Genomic DNA, 19991 nt, shown 5'->3' on the forward strand with positions numbered 1-19991 from the left:
TTTGAAATTAAAAAAGAATACGCGAAAAAAATTATCATGATACGTACGAATTAATATTTTAAAGCTTGTTTCTGTGAGGGATAAATTGATAAAACACCAAAGTTTATAATGGTGAAGAAAATATTAATACGTTGATTTAACATCATCTAAAATGCAATAATTAAATTTTGTTGTAAAAATGTTTGATAAATGTCGGATTTATAGTTTGTTAGATAAAAAATAATTAATAAGTAAAGAAAAAAATATTGTAGGGTTAACGTTTGTGCTGAAACCTTTTTAACACCGATTTACTGCCACTTAAAACAGTTTTGCTACATGCACTATTAACAGAAATGGATCTTGCCTGAAGCACTTTATTGGCCAATTTCGCTTGTTTAAATTAATTCTAGCCATATCTAAGTGCATGTTACAAATTGCTGCAATCGAAGTTAAGATATAGGAGGTCAACATGTTTAGAATCTGTAATATAAAGTACTTGTGTGGCAGTTTGATCTGCCTTTTGTTTTCTTGTAATATGGTTTCTTGCAACTTGATTGAGGTCGACAAAAACATTTTAGAGGATGCCAATCTAATCACGGTAAATAGGTGAAAAAGCGTCTGAAATTTACCAAAGATGTTAGTTTTGAAAAAAGGGTTATACAAAAATTGTTGCATATAATTTTAGCCTGATCTAATCAAAAAGTATGGATATCCGGCGGAAACCCATAAGATACAAGCAAAGGATGGCTTTGTCCTCACGGCCCATCGAATTCCAAAGCCCGGCGGACAACCAGTTTTGATGGTACATGGCCTACTGGATAGTTCAATTGCATATGTGATTTTGGGACCGGAAAGGTCCTTGGGCTTTATGCTCAGCGATTTGGGGTACGATATTTGGCTGCTCAACACCCGGGGAAATCGATATTCGCGCAAGCACAAGCGATTCCATCGATACCAGCCGCAGTTCTGGGATTTCTCGTTTCACGAGCTCGGGATCTACGATCTTCCTGCTGCTGTGGATTATGTCCTTGCGAGGAGCAAGGGTTTCGAGCAGATCCACTACGTCGGTCACTCGCAGGGCACAACATCCTTCTTTGTGATGGGCAGTGAGCGACCTGCCTACATGAAAAAGATCAAATCAATGCAGGCCCTGGCTCCGGTGGCATATTGGGACTACATCGACTCACCCATTATCCTAACTTTTGTAAAATACCTACGGCCCTTCACAGTAAGTATAATAAAAAGGTATAAAATAATATATACATATATTATTATATATGTTCCTCTTATTTTATATTAATTATTTAATTTTATTATGATTAATTTTCAGCTTATTGCTAAATTGTTTGGCATCTACGAATTTCTACCGGAAAACGATGTTTGGCGAAGACTTGGTAATAAGCTTTGCAGCTTTGTGTTTCAAAACACTTGCGCCTACTTCATCCAGGAGGTTATGGGCGTGGATTTCAAACAGTTCAACACCAGCCTGGTGCCGCTTTTCACGGGACACGCATCTTCGGGATCATCTGTAAAGTCCCTGTGGCACTATGGTCAACAGATCCACAGTGGTGGGTTCTTCAAGTACGATTACTACAACTCCTGGGAGAATCGAAGAAGACACGGCGCCGACACTCCGCCACAGTACAAAGTGGCTAACGTTGATTGCAAAGTGGCACTGTACTACAGTAAAAACGATCGCCTGACCTCCGATATAGATGTGGTGAGGTTACGCGACACTCTGCCAAATGTGGTGCTTGATTACCTGATACCGGATCCCCTTTATAACCACGTTAATTTCATTTGGGGAAACGACGTGAAAACAGTGATAAATGATCGTATGGTGGAAATCATGCGGAAAGTGGATAACGGCGAGTTGTAGGTTGATTTTTGACGTGAAAACAGTGATAGATGATCGTATGGTGGAAATCATGCGGAAAGTGGACAACGTGATTGATTTTTTAAAATTATTAGAATGTGCCAAAAAGAAATCCAAATTTATTTTACGTAAATAAAGAAAAAACCACCTAACAAATATAAATTTAAAAAAAAATTAAAAAATTATATTATTAAAGTTTTTAGGGGTAACGATAAAAAGGAAAAATACGTATTTTTAAAGCAAGTCCTTATTTACAACTTTTCTATTTACTTAGCAACACAAAAGTGCGTCGTTACCATTTTACAAATCAATCCGATGTACTGATTGCAATGTGTATGCCGATGAATAACAAGACAGCACCCTATAAATTGTTTTGTTTAAATCGTATTGTATTTATAAAAGCTTAACTAGTACAAGTAATTATATAACATTCTCAGATTGATGGCTGAATAGAAAGAAAAACACTTTCAATAATTAAAATGCAAGCAACTTTCGCATTGAAATTCGAAGATAAATTGTTTAGTCGAGCAATATAACAAGACTTTTTAAGCCGCAATCGTGAAGCTCACGTGGTTGAAATACTTTACTTACTTCAAATTTACTTTGCCATAATTCTTAGGCCATAAATAAGCTCATCCTCAGACCAATTGATTGTTTAAAGTTATTATTTTGGGCCCAATTAAAACAGAATTGCAGAACGTCGCTTGAATATGTTTTTAGGAAGCAAGGACTCCTTTAAGCATATTTGAAAGTTTCTTGTTTTCTTTGTTAGATTCTCACTCAACGGCAGACTTATTGTAAATTACCATGAAACGCATCGAAACATGAAATCAGATTAAATATTTAAATCGGACAAGAGGCTTGTGGCTTGCCAAAAAACAGGAGGAGCTGCCAGCATATGCTGATAATATATTTCCATAGAGCTGGCGGAAATTTATTGCAAGTACATTTTATTTAAAACTCCATTGCATCTGACACTTCGAAGTGGGGGAATCCCCTCCAGTGCAGTGCAGCTGCCAAAAAACTGAAATTGCCACTGACACTGGCGCGTACATACATTTGTATGTGAGTCTCTTTTTTCGGGTGTGCCTGGAAACCACAAGAAAATAAAAGTGTCACTCTATAGATGCAAACTTAATTGTTTGCAGTCTGAGTCCGAGACCCATAGAACAAACAAAAGCATTTGATATTGTGCCACAGAGGACGGGGCTGCCACAAGTTTCAATTTCTAAAATAAAGGCCGAACAAACTGTCCACAAAAATATATAGAATACGTTTTGATTGCACAAAAGTGAGGTCTATGTGGGAAATCATTTTAAAGTGCAAATCAAAACAGCTAACTTTGAGATGGCTGCGTGAGCAACAAGTTTAATGGAAACTTCAACTGGGGTAATTTAAGTTAGATTTTTTAATTCTGGTTTATACAATCTAAGAACGTTGGACAAAATGTATTTCTTACATTGACTTAAGAACATGCTAAACTTAGGAATTGGAATTGTAAATTGTGAACAAGTCATTTAAAGTGAATGTAATACCAAATATTTTGGGAATGAAAAACTATATAGTATAATCATACTAATCATAATCATAATCATATACCTTACATACGAAATATCAACATTTGGTGATATTTTTCTAAGTTATTAGGGTATTAATTATACAATTTCTAAATCATAAATATGGAAATCAAAGGTTCTTTTATGGCTTAGCTATAATATATATAATAGAACTGCATTTTTGTACCCGGTTTTACGCCCCGTCTCTGGTTGAATGTCACACACTATTATCTTACCCCCACAGTTAAATTCCGGGAACTTCTCCATCGAAGACTAAACCATTCGCAAGCTTACAAACTAGCTGTCATCACTGGGCACAAAAATCATTTTACACAACTTTGTAAGCTGCAACGGGTCGGCTACTTGATGTGGTGCACTGCTCGTCACCCCTCCAGTGCATTGTTCTCCGTCTGTCCGGATGTCTGTCCGTCTGAGGACTCCGCCCGTGTGTCGCCACCGCCTGCTGGACATGTCCGGACATGTCAAAGCCCCGGGTGTTGTTTTTACGCCCGCAGGCAACAGGCGAGGCAAGGACACTCCCAGTGCCAATCCCAATCCCAGTCCCAGACCCAGCTCCAATCCCCAGGAATCATTCAGACGCCTGGCGCCCGGGAGTATCAATCATGTCACTTGACCGAGCGGAAATCGAGTTCTCACAGAAATGCAAATGGGTCTTGGCCTCATAAAGTTTTGAAAACAGAGAGCGACCCTAGTACGGGGCACTGAGAACAACGCTCAGCAGCAAATTAAATTGTCAATTCGGTTTGGAAAATTCGTTAAAATTCTGTGGCCACCATTGTTTAATGCATTTACATGTCCGGAGTGTGGAGTGCGATTAGAAGTGCCCAAAGACAGCAGGTCCTTTGTCCAGGACCTGCCTCCGTGGCACAGATCGCAGGCAGAAACAAAAGCCGAGGCCAGAAAACCAATCGAAGTCATTTGAAGATTTGCGCACCGATTTGCATTTGAATGGGCCAAATGGGTAAAGTTTGAGTGTTTGGCTTTCTTTTCTCTTCTGGCCAGGCTTAGGTCAAGGACCAGCTGCTGTGGCTGGAAGGGGCGTGGCTACGCCCACAGCATTGTTTTGCGATTGTTTTGGGGAAATAGCCCCCAGCTCTTTGGCTTGTCAGCTGCAACAATGGGATAGGCCTTGAGAGTGTTGTCTACTTTTGGGGGCTCGACTCTGGAAAATTTGAGGAAAGTTAGAATTAAACAAACATCCACTCCCACATTTAAATCTGGTCATGATGTTTAATTGAACTTTGTAAGCAACAATAAAAATAACAATTATTTGGTAATTATTTATTTATCATTCAACTGTCTGTCACTGCTAAACATATTTAACACTTTTGGCAACCGCATGCGATTTATGCATAAATCGATTCAGACTATAAAATTATGAGCTGTCATAGAAAAAACATTCAATTAGCTTTGTTTTCATATGCACATATAAAAAATATGCGCATAATTTGTTAAAATAACGCAGAGAATATTGTTATCTAGGGTCTTTAAATAAAACTAAATATTTAATAAAATATATTCTATAACCCCGTGGTAGGTATGTCAATTTTAAGTTGAAGTAGGTACGAATTATTACTGAGAGCCAATATCTTTTCTGCCATAACCAGCTGACATACCCGTTAATTCAATTAGTGATTGGTTTACCATTTTAACCACCCTCTGCTCTCGAATCCCTGGCATTCTGAAGGGAAATAAGGAAAGTGGAAATACCATGGCAGAGTTCGAGTATCGAAATAACGAAATAACGAAAACGAAAACTGTGGCCCATCCATTTTCCTGTTCGGCAGTTGTGTAGCTGTAGCTGGCTAATTGAAAATAATTTTTACTAACGATAGCCAGTGAAAAGAAACGCTGGAAACTTAATGAAAAATCAAACCAGGACGTGCGAGGAGGTGAGAATGTGGGGATCTGTCAGAAGCCAAGAGGTGCAAGTGCAGGTCGAAGCCACAGAGGTTTCCCCTTCCCGAGAATACCCCCCCCCCCCCCCATGCGGTGGGAAACGCATGTCAGGTGAGCAGTCGAGCAGCCAACCGGAAGTGGAAGTGCTTAACACCAACACGTGCACGAACGTGGCCATTTTAAACCCACATGCACACACACACAGACTGACTCATTGGAAAACAAAATGAAAAACAGAGCTCAAGAAGAGTGAAGAAGAGCATTCTTCGGGTTAGTTTCACTTGGCCAACTAGCTGCAGAACTAAAATAAACTTAAATAATTTTTGTAAATACACTTCCAGCCATGAAAGGTGCTTATGTCTGTGTGTAAATGCCCACCCACCTGTGCAACTGCTGTTCTGTTGAAGTGCCTGAAAGCCAAGTTAATACTTGGAAATAATTTATCGAGTGCATTTATAATTGATGTTATGTGGTCTTTCCCTGGACCATCAGAGCTCAACCATTGTTTGCTGTTGCAGTATGAAGTTCAGTTCAGTGGGACGCTGGGAAAATGTACTTTCAATTACTGCTGGAAATAAAAGTCAATTTATATCCTTTCAATTGAGTTTTATGGTTTATTGGAATTTCCAGTTAATCTTGAAAGAATGAGAATGAATGTTTGAAAAAGTTTTCAATATTGTTCTTCAGGGAAGTTAAATTTGACTACCTTTAAAGAATAGCTTCAATGGCAAATCACAACATAAAACACACCCCAAAGCAATTAACGAATTTTAATTAACGTTTTGTCCGTGAAAACTGCATACCAAAAAGTATCTGATTTCATAATCAAATGCGCAATTTGATTTCCACCCAATTTGGCTTAGCACGAACCACCAAAAAACCACCCTGGCCAGGAACATTTACATTGTGTTGCGGGTACTACTAGTATTCCCATATCATAGACACTCGTCTCATGTTTTCCTAGCCAAACAACTTTTCTGGCCATCACTTTTCGGACTACAAAGGATAAAACGCAGGGGGAGCTTTACATGCTGCAAGTACATCGACATGTCTAAAATTTCATAATTGCAATGAAGCTCCAGACGGAGATTCTCCTTGGGTTTCCCTGGGTTGGGCTGTCTCCCCCGCAATAGAATACCCACAGCGTATTTAATTATATGTGCTCTGTTTTTGTTTATTCTGAGGTTTGGGGTAGAACTTTGAGCAGCTGTTTTCGGTTTTACTCTGCGGTTGAGTTTTTTTGAGCGCTCAGATACAAGGGATAAGCTTTTATGTTGCGTTATAAAATTGCATTTTAATTAATCTAATTGCAAGTGCTGAAAAAGTCCCCTTGTTTTCATAAAAACATACGAAATCGTATTTAAAAAAAGTTGTAAGACATTTCATTATTTAATGAGAATTGTGAAAATACAACTTAGTCGCCCTTTTGCAAATTGTTCCTCTATGTTATCACGCAACTTTTCAACTTTTCCAACAATGTGAAACCGCGAAAAGAAATTAAAGTTTCACTTGCCGTAATTTAGAAAGCATCGTTGCCCCCAGAAAATGAACATCGAACGATTTGTCATGGCTCATAACTTCCGCTTTATCTTCGCTTTAACTCGTTAACAAATGTGTCCAAGGACTCCACCCCCCAAAACACTGGAGAACCCAATTTAAGGAGAGTGTCAGTCGGTGGCACACAGAAAACAAAACCTCGGGCGGTGGAAACCAAAAAATTGCCCTGAAAATGACAGAAAAAAAATCAAAAAATCTAATTAAAAATTTGCTGCAATTCGAGATAGTCCTGGGCCCACCCAAAAGCCCCCTTGCCTCGCAGGGACAAACAAAAAAGCAATTACAATGCCCCAAACTGTTGCAACTTCCTGCAATGACAACAGAGGCGCTAAGCATGGTACACAATATTAGCAGTCAGACCTCCTCGATTCCCCTGTTGAACATTTTCCCAAAAAAAAAGAGTGGAAAACCCCACAGAATGGATCCCCACCAGCAGTCCTGCCAGGGAGAGTATAGTCCGGCGAACAGGCAGTCAGGATATCCTACTGGTTACCCGTTGCCCTCTGCGCTTCCCCCTCAGCCCTCCTTTTGGGTAGCAGTTTCAGCGTCCGTCTGTGTTAAATACGCGAATGTCCTTCCTAATCTCATTTGGTGATGTTATCCTGAACGAGCGAGCGGAGCAAGGACTCCACGGAGCAACAACTGTGCGCCAGGCTCCTCCTGTCTCTCCACTTCATCCCCGCCTCCTGCTCCTCCTGGCTTTGGAAACTCCACTCGGAATTTTTTGGTTAAACTTTTTACATATTGTTCGCCAAAGTTGAATAAAAGAATCCTGTCGTGATACCCTGCCGATATTAACCACATTCCCAGTCTGTATACACATATTTAGTCAGGTTTAAATTGCCTTTACTAGATTAAGATTTGGGAATTTCTTTCTATATACCGTTTTAAAATAATAGTAAGTAAAATATCGTGTCTTCAAAGCCAAATATAACAGCATGTTACAACATTTATCTCACAAAATGTTTTGTAACTCTACTAATCGGAAATCGTATTATACAATCTGTTACTAATAAATACAGTTTCAAACAAAAAAATAATATTATTTTAATAATAGTATACCATTGGTTGATACTATGAGTTTGTAAGACTCCATAATTTAATATTTGGGAACTTCTTTCTATATACCATTTTAAAATAAAAGTAGTCATGTACGATATCTTCAAAGTCAAATATAACAGCATGTTACAACATTTAACTCACAAAATGTTTTGTTACTCTACTAATCGGAAGTAGTATTATACAATCTGTTACTAATAAATACAGATTTATACAAAAATGTAATATTTTAATATTAATATAGCATTGTTTGATACTAAGAGTTTGTAAGACTCAATAATTTAATATTTACGAAATTATTTCTATATATCATTTTAAAATAACAGTAGGTATGTAAAATATCTTCAAAAAGGTAATGTTACTCTGGTGATCGGTAATAGTACTTAAAATCTATTAGTAATAGGTTTAATACAGATTTTATATATAAATGTAATAACAATATACCATTTGTTGATACTATAAGTTCATAAGACTCAACGATTCCTCATTCTAGGGGCTATTCAGACAGTCAACAATGGCTTCTATTTGGATATGGGTATTATTGCCAAAGTATTTTTTGCTGTTTGCGTTACTGTACTGATCGGAAATTGTGTAATAAATACAGATTTAATAGATCAATTTAATATTTTAGTTATAATATACCATTTGCTGATACTATGAGTTCGTAAGACTCAAGGATTCCCCGTTTTAAAGGGTATTCAGAGACTCAATGATGGCTTCCATTTGGTTATGGTTATTATAACCAAAGTATTTTTTGCTGTTTGCGTTGCTACCCGCGTACGTGTGTGGGGCTGTGTGGGTGTGTTTGTTAACCCGACAATGACGACGGATAGCGAATCCTGCCCGCTCCTGTGGCCGCTGCAACCGCTGTCTCCGCTCGGCGCACGACAAAACGCATGAAAGAGTCGAAAGAGGAGGGCGATGGTGTATGGGGGTGTATGGAACTGGGCTTATAAAGGAAGTCAGGGGGCGGGGCTGTTGGAGTGGGTCTGCAGAGACACGTACACAGTCGCACAGCAAAAGCCAGGCTAAAACGCCGCCAGTCAAAAAATTTGCTGCCTTTCTTTTCGCTTCTTTTTTACTTTTTTTTTCCTGTCCAGCAGCTTTCCCCGAAAAAGCAGGAAGAGTGCAAAAAATGTTTCGCACCCGCGGTGGCCAAAGTATTCCTGCTATTTGGAATGGCGCCCGAACAGGAACGGCGGGACGTGTGTTGGGGGCCCTGTTATTATTGCGTTTTTATGCATGCTCGCATATGGCGAATGTCCTTGGCCATGGTTACACCACATGATATACGGCATTAAAGTGGACCAAAAAGGCGCGAGGATGGGGCGGGGATTTGGGGTGCGAAAGTGGTTTTCCCTGCGATGTGTTCCGGCAGTCTTAGTGGCCAGCGAGCGTGCTAAAAGTTTTTAAATATTTTAAGCTGCAGTGAATTATAGGCGTTGTCGGTGGGTTACAGTCGATCCCCGGAATTCTTTAAGCTCCAAACTAGAAGTATCTGTGAAGTTAATTTTTGGGTTGCATTGTATGTTTTACAGAATTTAATGCAGGTTTAGGTTATCTAACAGAATTATATTTACTTATTTTTTTTTTACATATGGTAAGCTCATTAACAAAATTTCTAGAGCAGCTTCTTGTCTTCAGTAGATCTTTTAATGTTGACATTAGATAGCGGTGGAAATTTAAGGATTATTGGAATGGTCAAGTTAAGATTTACCTATCATAAACTGGACTCCTCATATTTTGGGGCTGCTTCAGTCAAAATAGCTCCCTACTTCTAATGAATTCCCTTTTTGGGTTTATCCCACTGTATCTGGACTTTAGCCATCATTCCTGAACTGTACATGTGTTCATCATTAGGATCATCAATCCCGCTTAAGGTCACCGTTTCCCACTGCGATAACTAAGATACATATGTATACTTCTCCTTGGCGCCATACTCTTCCCCAAATTCACACTTGGGTCAGAAAAATATAAAAATCAATACTCTGGCAATTAGGCGCCCAACCCTTCCCTCGGTTCGTCACTTGCTGTCCGATTTTGTGATTTATTAGTGAGCCAGAAAAAGAATACTTGATGGTGAGTTAAGGACCTGCGTGGAAAAAGAAAATAAACAACAATAAATTGAGGAAAATTAAGCATACGAATGCGGTGCCTGTCAATATTTGCATTGACAATTGAGACGTTCGTTTGGAGGGGGGAAGCACTTAACACCTCCCGATTCCAAATCCCGATCAAATACTCCAATAGGAACGTGGCTTATTAAGTCGAACGGATTACCCACTGCTCTGGGTGGGTCTATAGGTAATGGGTAAAGGGGGAAAGGGCAGTTAGACACTTTCCACGGTGCACGATTCTGATGTTCTGTCCGCAACCCTTTCACCTTAACCGTTCTATAAAAATACACTTTAATAAATTATCACCAACATTTTACCCACAATACTATCACATAACTTTTAACATTGAAAATTTAAATTCGAAATAAAGGGGGTCTCATGGAATTATTCAAAATCTTAAATATTAAAAAGCTTAATTTATATTATATATCATAACTCTCAGATTTTTACGATTCTACGTACCACAGTTCCACAGTTCAGCACAAGATCATCACGGAGCGACGTCGGCAGAGCAGCCAGCGCTCTCAGTCGGAACCGCAAAGAGAACGCACAAAAAGTACTTTCTTCTCTCTCCCATTCTCGCCATGTCTCCGCTGGAAAAAAAAGCGGTTAAAGGCACAGGCCCAGCAATTAAAATAGCTAGAATTTGGTGCACCCTTGCATTTCGAATAATGCGATAATTTTTCGTAAATGTAAATATAACCAATTCAAATAATTTGTGTTGGTTTTTAAATACTTGTTTTTCTTGTGTATTATTAAAAATATATTAGATTCCCAGATAAGTCTCTCACATATCAATAATTTTTTAAACAGTGAAACAAGGCCTATGTACTTTAACAAAAAGAGAAATACAAGGTTCCCAAAAAAAATCAGCCTATGTACATTAACAAAAAGAGAAATACAAGGTTCCCAAAAAAAATCAGTGGCGGAAACAAATAGCAGTGAAACGTATTCGTCTTTGAAGTCAAAAACAATTAATGGTGCATTTAAATAAACAAATGAAATTAATCCAAATTGATAGTGACCAAAAATATGAGGTTTTTGTAGTAACTAATATTTTTAATATTAGGTGGAATCGTTCAAGTGGAGACCTTGGAGCCGCCGAAGAAGGCAATGCAGTTTATTAAAAACCTGGACCTTTTAATGTGCTATGCTAAAACGGGTGCTTAAATACCCATTTTCTTACAAATTGAGCGCTCGGTGATGAGTTTTTTGCAGTGATTGAGTGCTCAATAAGTCCTGAATGGTACTGCAGGGTTTGCTAACATAGTCCGGTTAGCGGATCGATTTGGTTAACACTATGGATCTAAACTTTTTCCCTGTGTAGATAAACATCTAAAGCAGGTCACCTATTTGTATTTGGCTTTCAGATATCGAATGTCAGTTACGATGGGGCATTCTTCATCATCCTCAATCGCCGGCTCTCGATTTCCTGCCCGGTTGGCCGCTTCGGTGTCAAAACAAACTCGAAAACAGCCTGAGACAGAGTCTGATTCGGAATCAGTCAAACAAACAGCGTGGTCTAATAATATTTGTAGATCGTAGAATCGTGGACGCTGACACCTCAGTTGAGGAATGGGGAATACGTACGCATATAGAACTACATAGGAATGTCGCCATGTGCACGAGTGGGTCGGTGGCCGGGCTTATCAGTCGTGTAGTGGTGCAGTGTTGGCACCGACATTACCTGTTCACTTACCTGAGCTCCCCACAGTGGTACTTTAAGTAATAGCCCAAGGCACTCTCAAAGTTTGGTGGCCTTCTTTATACTTTGAAATTAGTTAAAAATAATATGTTGATGTTAAATAATACAAACAATATTATAACTTTCTTATAACATTTTTTTAGTGTATATATTTATAATTAGTTTTAAATTAAAATCTTTTAATCAAAAATTTGTGGTTCAAATCTAATTTCTTGTATTAAAGTATTAAATGTTTCAATTCTATAATTTATACAGCTGTTGCACAGGTGTGCAAGCCAGCTCTTTGCCCTCTTATCAGTTCGCCATGTTCAATGAGTTTAGTTTAGTTTGCCGATAAGGCCGATAAAGTGCAATTTGTGCAGAGTTTTTTTGTTTAAAGAACATTTTTATGTCTTCCGTAGGTAAATATTATTAGATCGACTATAAGGCTTAGTTAAGCATATATAATTGCTCAGTTTTAATCGGTAATACGTTCATTATGTTAATAAAAGATTAAACTGCATATTTCAGAAACTATACAATGCATTGCAGTTATTGAAATACCGTCAAATCAAAGGGGTTTGTAACTTGTGTTTCCGACCTTGATATACTTTTTAATTGCGGTGATCGTATAATTTTGTGTAATTTCTAACAATTAAAGTGATTTCAGCTCTTTCCACATCTGAAACCTTTTTATCGTGTAGAGTATTTAATTCTCATTATATTCAGTAAGATAAAAAAATTTCACTTTTGCGCACATTCCCTAAAATTTGGCTTTTAAGACCACTACCTAATACTGTATATTTCCTGCGATTTTGTCTGGTAAATGTCAGTTTCGATGTTATCTTAAAAAAAACAGTGTGCTCAAAATTGAACTTTGGGAAATTTCCACAAACCATTTATATTTTTTCGCGATATTTGGGTGCTTCTGAACAAAAGTCCCGTATAAACACTTTTTTTCATCACCTTCAGGTTCCGCTGTATAGTTAAGTATACAAAAAACCGATGTTTGCTGACATTTTAAACTCTATGGCCCATGGTTATGGTTATGGTTATGGTTAATATTTTAGCTGAAACTTAGTCTCAATACAGAACGGCATCGCTAAAAAATAGTTCTTACTCAGAAGGAGAAAAGTAGAAGTGGCTCGTGGAAAATCTTGGCAGTGCATCGGTTTTACCTTTGTTATTAAATGATACATTTTTAAAAGTATTGTACATCACTTCACTTACTAACTACTTCACTTTACTTAACTTACGTTAATATAAAGGTTTTTAGTATTTAAGTTAAGATTTATAACAATAAAAATACGATTTCAAAATTAAAAATAAAAAGCACAAATATTTATTTTAAGTTAAGTGGGGTCTTTTTATTACAAAAATTTAAGAAACAATTTTTTTTGTTTGACCTTATATTGTTAATTAAAAAAGAAAACTTTTAAAGGCCGCTTCGTTTGTAAGTTATTTATTAATGTCACAAAAAGTGGTCAAATTGCCCACAGTGCGTCGCTCTCTCATTTTCTGGCTGGTGACTCTGCCACTGTTACTTAACATTTCTGTTGAATGGAGAGCAGAGCAGAGGCAGAGAGAGCGAGTTTGAGAGAGCGAAGGTTTGCAGTGCCATTCAAACCACCTCCTATAGTAAAAATATTTTCTTCTCGGAACAATTTGAAATTCGACGGGTTCGGGTTCGGTAGTGGTTGTTCGCGACGCGGATGAATTTTGTTTAAATGTGAATTCTACGTAATTCGAAAATCTCTTTCAAATCGGTCGTATGCCGGATGGTAAAACTGTTTTCGAAACAAAAGGGACATTTTAAAAATATTTGTAGTCGACCAAAGTGAATGTTATAAAAACAAAAAACATTTAAAAAAACGTTCTAAGTGAACTTGATTTGAAAAACATTCAGTGATTGCCAAAAAGTGGTGTGCTGTTAAGGCTTAAAATTAATTGTCAGTGAATAATTAAAACAAGAAAACGTTTGAAAAACTTTTTAAAAAGGAACTACAGAATATTCAACACAACGGAATAAATATAATAATATATATATAATACATTAAATATTAAATATTAAAAAAATTTCAAAAGGTGTCAAAAAGTGAGAAACAAAAGGATTTCGAAACATCTTGCATATTGGTTTTGAGTGAGGACAAAAAGAAACAGAAGTGAGTGTTTTAAAAACAGATAGTAAAAAGTGACAAGTTTAGGGATTGTTAAAGCCATGTTGTCCCGAAGTGTGCGACCAAACTAAAGCAAGGATAAAACCGACTCAACCAGGACCTCCAAATCAGCAATCTCAATTCGAATCGCGGAATTCCTTTGCGGATTTAAATCACCAGAAATGGAGGACGAACTGCGCTGCCCCACGTGCAAGCAGCTGTACGCCAATCCGGTGCTGCTGCCCTGTTTCCACGCCCTCTGCTTGGGCTGTGCCCTGGACATCCAGACGCCCTACAGTCCGGGATCCGCTCTTCCGGGGGCGGTCAATGGATCGGGGGGATCCTCTGCAGGGGTACACAATGGGATGCACGGCAACGGAGGAGGTGCCGGCGGGGGAGGAGGAGGACCTGCCTCCGGAACAAATCCCGGTGGGCCCGGCACTCGGCACAGCTCACACAGCTCCGCCGCCAGCACGGCCAGCTCGAACACCGGAAGCGAGAGCGTCACCTCCGACCAGGACCAGTCGGACAAGGTGAGCATCTTCAGCGAGGCGGACTCCGGCGTGGTCTGCTGCTCGAACACATCGCGACCGGTGTCCTACGCCGGCACAGGACTCCTTCCTGGAGTGGGCAACGTGGTGGCTCCGCCCGGAGCCGCCTACTGCCTCACCTGTCCGCTCTGCCGCAAGCTCGTTTTCTTCGACGACGGGGGCGTTAGGAACCTGCCCACCTACCGCGCCATGGAAGCCATCGTGGACCGCTTCTGCGCCCGCGAGGCGCTCCGCTGCCAGATGTGCGAGACAGACCCCAAGGTCGCGTCCTTGGTGTGCGAGCAGTGCGAGATCCGCTACTGCGACGCCTGCCGGGAGCTGACCCACCCAGCACGCGGACCGCTGGCCAAGCACACACTGGTCAAGCCGCGCGGCGCCGCCCAGCAGCGGGAGTCCGTCTGCGGGGAGCACGAGGAGACCCTCTCCCAGTACTGCCTCAGCTGCAAGGCCCCCGCCTGCGGACTCTGCATCGGGGAGCTGCGCCACCAGGCCCACGACGTCCAGTCCATCAACGTCACCTGCAAGGCCCAAAAGGTGAGTGCTTTATGATTATTATGATATGATGTTTAATCCTGGTATGGTAGGGGTACCTTTGTTCGGTACAAAATCAGGACATTACTTTATAGGTTGTATAAAAATTGAATTTCCACTGAATTCATTAAAACTATGCAGAAATTAAACAGTTTTTATTAAAATATGGGTTTAGGTATGATCTTTTTCGCCTTAGAATATAAAATACAGAATAGTAGTACAGGATTTTTAATTGCTGGTAATAACTAAATATTAAGCAGATAGTAGTTTCTTATTCGAGTTTAACAGAATATATATTAATATGTTGTTCAAGATAGTACTTTCTTATGAGTACAACAGAATTCTTTTTTATATATTTCTTAAAAAACAATGTCTACTTTACCAAATGGTTGGTTGACATTTGTCAAATAACAAACTTGTTGTGATATGAAGTCTATAATTCAGACTAATAACTATAAACGCAAATAACATGACAGTGGTGTCCGGAAATTCACTGCCAGTCATCAAAAGACTCTTCTCGAAAGGAAGAAAAATACGGTACTAAGACAAACTAATTAAGGGCGAAAGTAAGGACCTCGGGAAATAAATATGTATTTACTTGCGAAGGCACCGCATATCCTGACCACATCCTGACTCGCTTCCTCCTTTCAACTTGCTTATATTTCGAGTTCTCCCTTTGCCTTTCGTCTGCCTTTTTGTGGAAAATTTATGGCTTGTCTGCTGGCCCCTAACATTTTTCATGCTACATTGTTTTAGTGCAAGTATTTGGGGATGTTGGAATAGAGGGTTCGGTAGAGTTTTGAGACCCATAAAGTAAAGGTAAAATATTAAATAAAGATAATAGTATATAATATCATGATATACTTCAAGTTATGATCCATTTGCATTTTATAAAGTCTCTTAGTCCTCGCGAAGACTCATTGCCTTTTAGTTATGCAAACTATTTCATTCAACAAAATTCCTTTACAATCGGGGCGAACCTCACCTTCGTCAGCTTTTTGTTTTGACGGGACTTCCCAAGTGCCACAATCTCCCAACTTTGGCACGCTAATTCAGCGATAAGTTTTCCATCCCTTACCTTTAGGAATTTAATTTCACAGAATTTTACTTCCATTTGTCGTAGCCCTCTCACCTGTCGTTTGGTAGTTGAATTCATGAATTTCCCGGCTGTCGTCGAATCACTGGCAATTGTCAGTGGCAACAATTTTAATATGGCAAATGTTTCAAGTGCCTGCACATCCTGTCATCCAAGGACAACACACCGACAGGATCCGAAAAAGGACGAGCTGTGTCCAGGACAGTCGAAAGTGCGAAAAGTGACAAATTGCGAGGCTGCCAAAACAAAGGACGACAACGGAGAAAGGAATCAACTGTCGAGTCAGGTCAAGAAGGATATTGCCCGAAAGGAAATAAGGCAGAAGGAATAGAAAGCATTTCTGTTTTATAGAAATAAATGCGAAAGAATATTTCACAGTTTTATTGGAGAGACGGAGAAAGTGCCTAAATGTCAGGATGACAAATTTATTATTATAAGCCAACTAAAATGTCACTTTTTTGGAACTGTAGCTAAACAGTATAAACATACTTCTGTTCTATAAAAAATAATACCAATATAAATTTAGCGCTGTATATAATGCAAATTTTTAAAAGGCTTTAAGGCAACAGTATTAAACAATATCAACTCCAATATTCGTACAGACACATTTCGTCTATTTTCCCCAGTTTTCATAATTGAAGAGCAAACTGTTCGATAACAGTATCTAGAACGTATTTCGCCCTATTTGTATATCTATTTGGGTTGCATGTTTCCCCATCAAATTACGCATTCCAGAGCCTTATCAGTTTTATCATTGCCGCAAATGAGCCTCATTTGTGACCCCGAATTTCGGCAGCCTCTCCATATGCCCGTATTTTTCCTCACCTGGAGCACATTTTGATCGACCTTTGGGAGTATATGTTCCTAGATTTCAGATTTGCCATTTCCTGTCGGCTTATCTGGTCGCATATCTCCACTCTGACGCATCTTTCCGTCGTCCGGGGGCCTGCAACTGATTTTTCAATTTCCATTGTTCGGCATCTTCGCCTGCAGGCGCAAAGTCAAAATTTCTGGCGAACAATACCGAATGGCAAAATGAATCCCTGTCCTCGGGCAGCTGATTCGGGGCAGCTGCTAACCGCATAATGGCACAAGCCAGGTGAGGTTCTACCTCCAAATTCCCGCTCAGCTCAGCTCGGCCCCGCATGAATGACACACGCACGCAATCCGGAGTGACGCCTCCACCTTTCCCCAAAAGAGTTGATAAGATAACCGAGTGGTAGTCATGCAGCGAGTCATATGGTCACTTGGCAAAATATTAGATCGGTTTAAACAACATTTTTACAGGTCAAAATTGGATAGCTGTAACTACTCTGTTAGTACAAAGACATCATAAATACATGACTAACTTTTTAAATCTAAATTAATTTTAAGTCCTCAAAAGATTTATCTAAGGACCTAAACTTTTGTTACCGTGTTAAAGATTTATTGGCAGAGAGGTTTCCGTGTACTGTGCCATTTTTCTCACCCAATTGTAGGCGACCTCTCTCTACCTGTCATTTCGGGACCAGGTAATATGGACTGTTCTTGGGTCGCGTACTTTCCCAACTTGTTGTAGGGCCTCCGTAAATCATTAATTTCTGTGTTTATTATGCAGTTGCTTATTTTGTACCATATCCTGTCGGTTTATCCTTGGCCTGCTTTCTACACCTCGACATTCCTCATTCTTGTTTATACCTTTTTTCCTTTTCGCTCTTGTTCCAGCTCCTTTGAGATTTATGACACCATCAAAGTGCAGTTGTCCGTTGGCTGTGAAAAACATTCTGAAATATTTTGCAACATGTTTCGTGTTGTACCCACCACCATCACCACCCGATCCACCCCTCATCCCTCGGTTTTCAGGTCCTGTCAGATGATTGCACTGCATTTGTTCCGTTTAATATGGCACCATTCCATTGTTTTTCCCTCCACCAACCCTGGGGCAACGTTCTTTGGATAGATGTGTGTCGAATCCATCGGAAACAGCATAGAGTTCAGGTTATAGTTCTCTGCAGATCTTTTAGGGGCTCAACAATGATGGCTTTAAATAGGTTATCCTATACGTTATTAAGGGAGGCGAAACAATGGTAATGGTTCTTGTACGAAGAAGGAAAGCTCGAAAAATATTTGATCGGGGGTGCCACAAAAAAATTATTTAAATAATATAGTAGATCACAAAAATTTGGTTCTGACTACTCTTAATTGTTAAGAATTTAACCTAAACCAAATTTATTTTCATTCTATAAAATCCAACGATGTTTTTTCCACTCCACCGAATTTACTTCTGTTGAATTCTGAATTTTTTTTTGGTAGCATACACCCAAATTCCCTTTAGCAAGAAGAACCTGGCGGGAATACTTCCTTGAGGCCCCCACTCCCACGTCAGGCAGTTCAGTTAATTACAGTCCAATTACAGGAATTTTATGTGTAGATACATTTGGATTTCTGACGTTGGCAGCAGGCTTGCCTGTCTCTCTCTCAATATAATTAAGCGGAAAAATGAATTACATAATTAATAAACAACATTCAACGCCGGGCTAATTAACAGACCAGCGAGTGAGTTGGGGGATTCCAAGGAAATTAAAGCTGGCTTGAAAGGAAGCTCAGTCACATGAGAATAGCACATCCCTAAAAATGCCAGGATAATGCGTGTTGGGCAAATGCCAGCAGAAAAACATGTTGTGGAAAGCCAAGTTAATTGCTGAAAGGAAAGGAAGGGAAAAAGGGCGCCCAACATAAAAAATAAATAGAAGAAAATTCGTGGCAATAAAATGAAATGAAAACACAACCGGCTGGTGATGAAAATTCCTCTCTACCAAAAATAAGCAGGAGATGTACTTTCCCTAATTCATATAAAATTGCCGTTTGGCCTTTTTTGCGCAACTCTGAAATTATTTTGTCACGAGTAAATTTCAACAGTGCTTGTTCACTAAATAATAACAAACCTCGCAAAAGGGACTCCACCCTGCAAATGGGTTGTAATTTTTACCTGTCTCTCCACCCACCCTTTAGGCCGTTGTTTTTCCAAAGTTGGTCAAAAAAGAAGGAAAACAGAAAGGAATTCGTTTTCCCCAGCGCATAATTTTCGGGCATTTTTCAACGTTTGCCTGGGTGTGTCCCATTCCCCAAAGGGGGTAACTGGAGTAAAAATAGGGAGTATTACTAAAAAAAGGGGGTGAGTGGGTGCCAGTAGCTAAGCTAAGTGGCAGTAAATGTTTACCAGACTTGCAGACATATGCGTTATGGAGTCACGTGTCCTGCTCCATCTACACGGGTTTAATGACCAAAAGTCCTTACCAGTTTGACGGGGGATATGTGCCATAGATATTCCCCGGGGTATTACATTTGGACAACTTGTCCTCGGACCGTCATCATGGCTTTAATTGGCACCCATTCGTCGTTTACTTTGCGATGAACAGATAAAGCTTGGGGTAATTGATATTTTCAGATCTTGATAAGCCTTGCAATGGGGTTGTTATGCCGGTATACCTTTTTTGTTGGCGGGAAATCGGTTTAAATGGAGATCCAAAGTCAAGTTTAATGTGCAGCTATGTAACCTTACTAAGTGAAAAAGAAGAAACTTAACAAACTTAAAAAATATAAAATTCTATATTCCGTATCTTTATTATATAAAACGGAATAAAAATGTGACATAAAAACATTCCTCAACTTTTAAGGCCAGGGTACATATAAAATAAGTATGTTATTTATTAATTTCATTTATTATCATAATCCATTAAGGTACTTTTAAGGAAGAATTTAATTCAAAATGAACATCACCTTTATGTTTATTGTATGCAGCTTATGCAAAACCACAGAGCCAATAAGTAAAACGATCTGCAAATATGGTAATAACGTTAAGGACCTTTGTTGCTTTAGGCTAATCCGAAACCACAAGCCAATCGCGTAAATATATGTTTATTCATATAC

The 19991-nt window shown here is 39.2% G+C and overlaps 2 protein-coding genes across 3 annotated transcripts in view; both read left to right on the plus strand.

Annotated features, from left to right (window-relative positions):
* Positions 1–239: 239 nt before the first annotated feature.
* On the plus strand, positions 240–1858 carry LOC108007374 (lipase 3). Its single transcript, XM_017071033.4, has 3 exons — positions 240–577; positions 665–1207; positions 1310–1858. Exons 1-3 carry the CDS (start codon positions 449–451, stop codon positions 1856–1858), a joined length of 1221 nt encoding a protein of 406 aa, XP_016926522.3. The 5' UTR covers positions 240–448.
* Positions 1859–13404: 11546 nt separating this feature from the next.
* Positions 13405–19991, plus strand: part of Trim9 (E3 ubiquitin-protein ligase Trim9) — an 82537-nt gene continuing 75950 nt past the window's right edge. For both annotated transcript variants that reach the window (XM_036820143.3, XM_036820148.3), the window contains exon 1: positions 13405–14989. In XM_036820143.3, the coding sequence (XP_036676038.3) occupies positions 14087–14989 (903 nt within the window). In that variant the 5' untranslated portion in view covers positions 13405–14086. The remainder of the gene's footprint in view (positions 14990–19991) is intronic.

This window comes from Drosophila suzukii, chromosome 2L (assembly GCF_043229965.1).
Source record: "Drosophila suzukii chromosome 2L, CBGP_Dsuzu_IsoJpt1.0, whole genome shotgun sequence".
Classification (NCBI taxonomy): domain Eukaryota; kingdom Metazoa; phylum Arthropoda; class Insecta; order Diptera; family Drosophilidae; genus Drosophila; species Drosophila suzukii.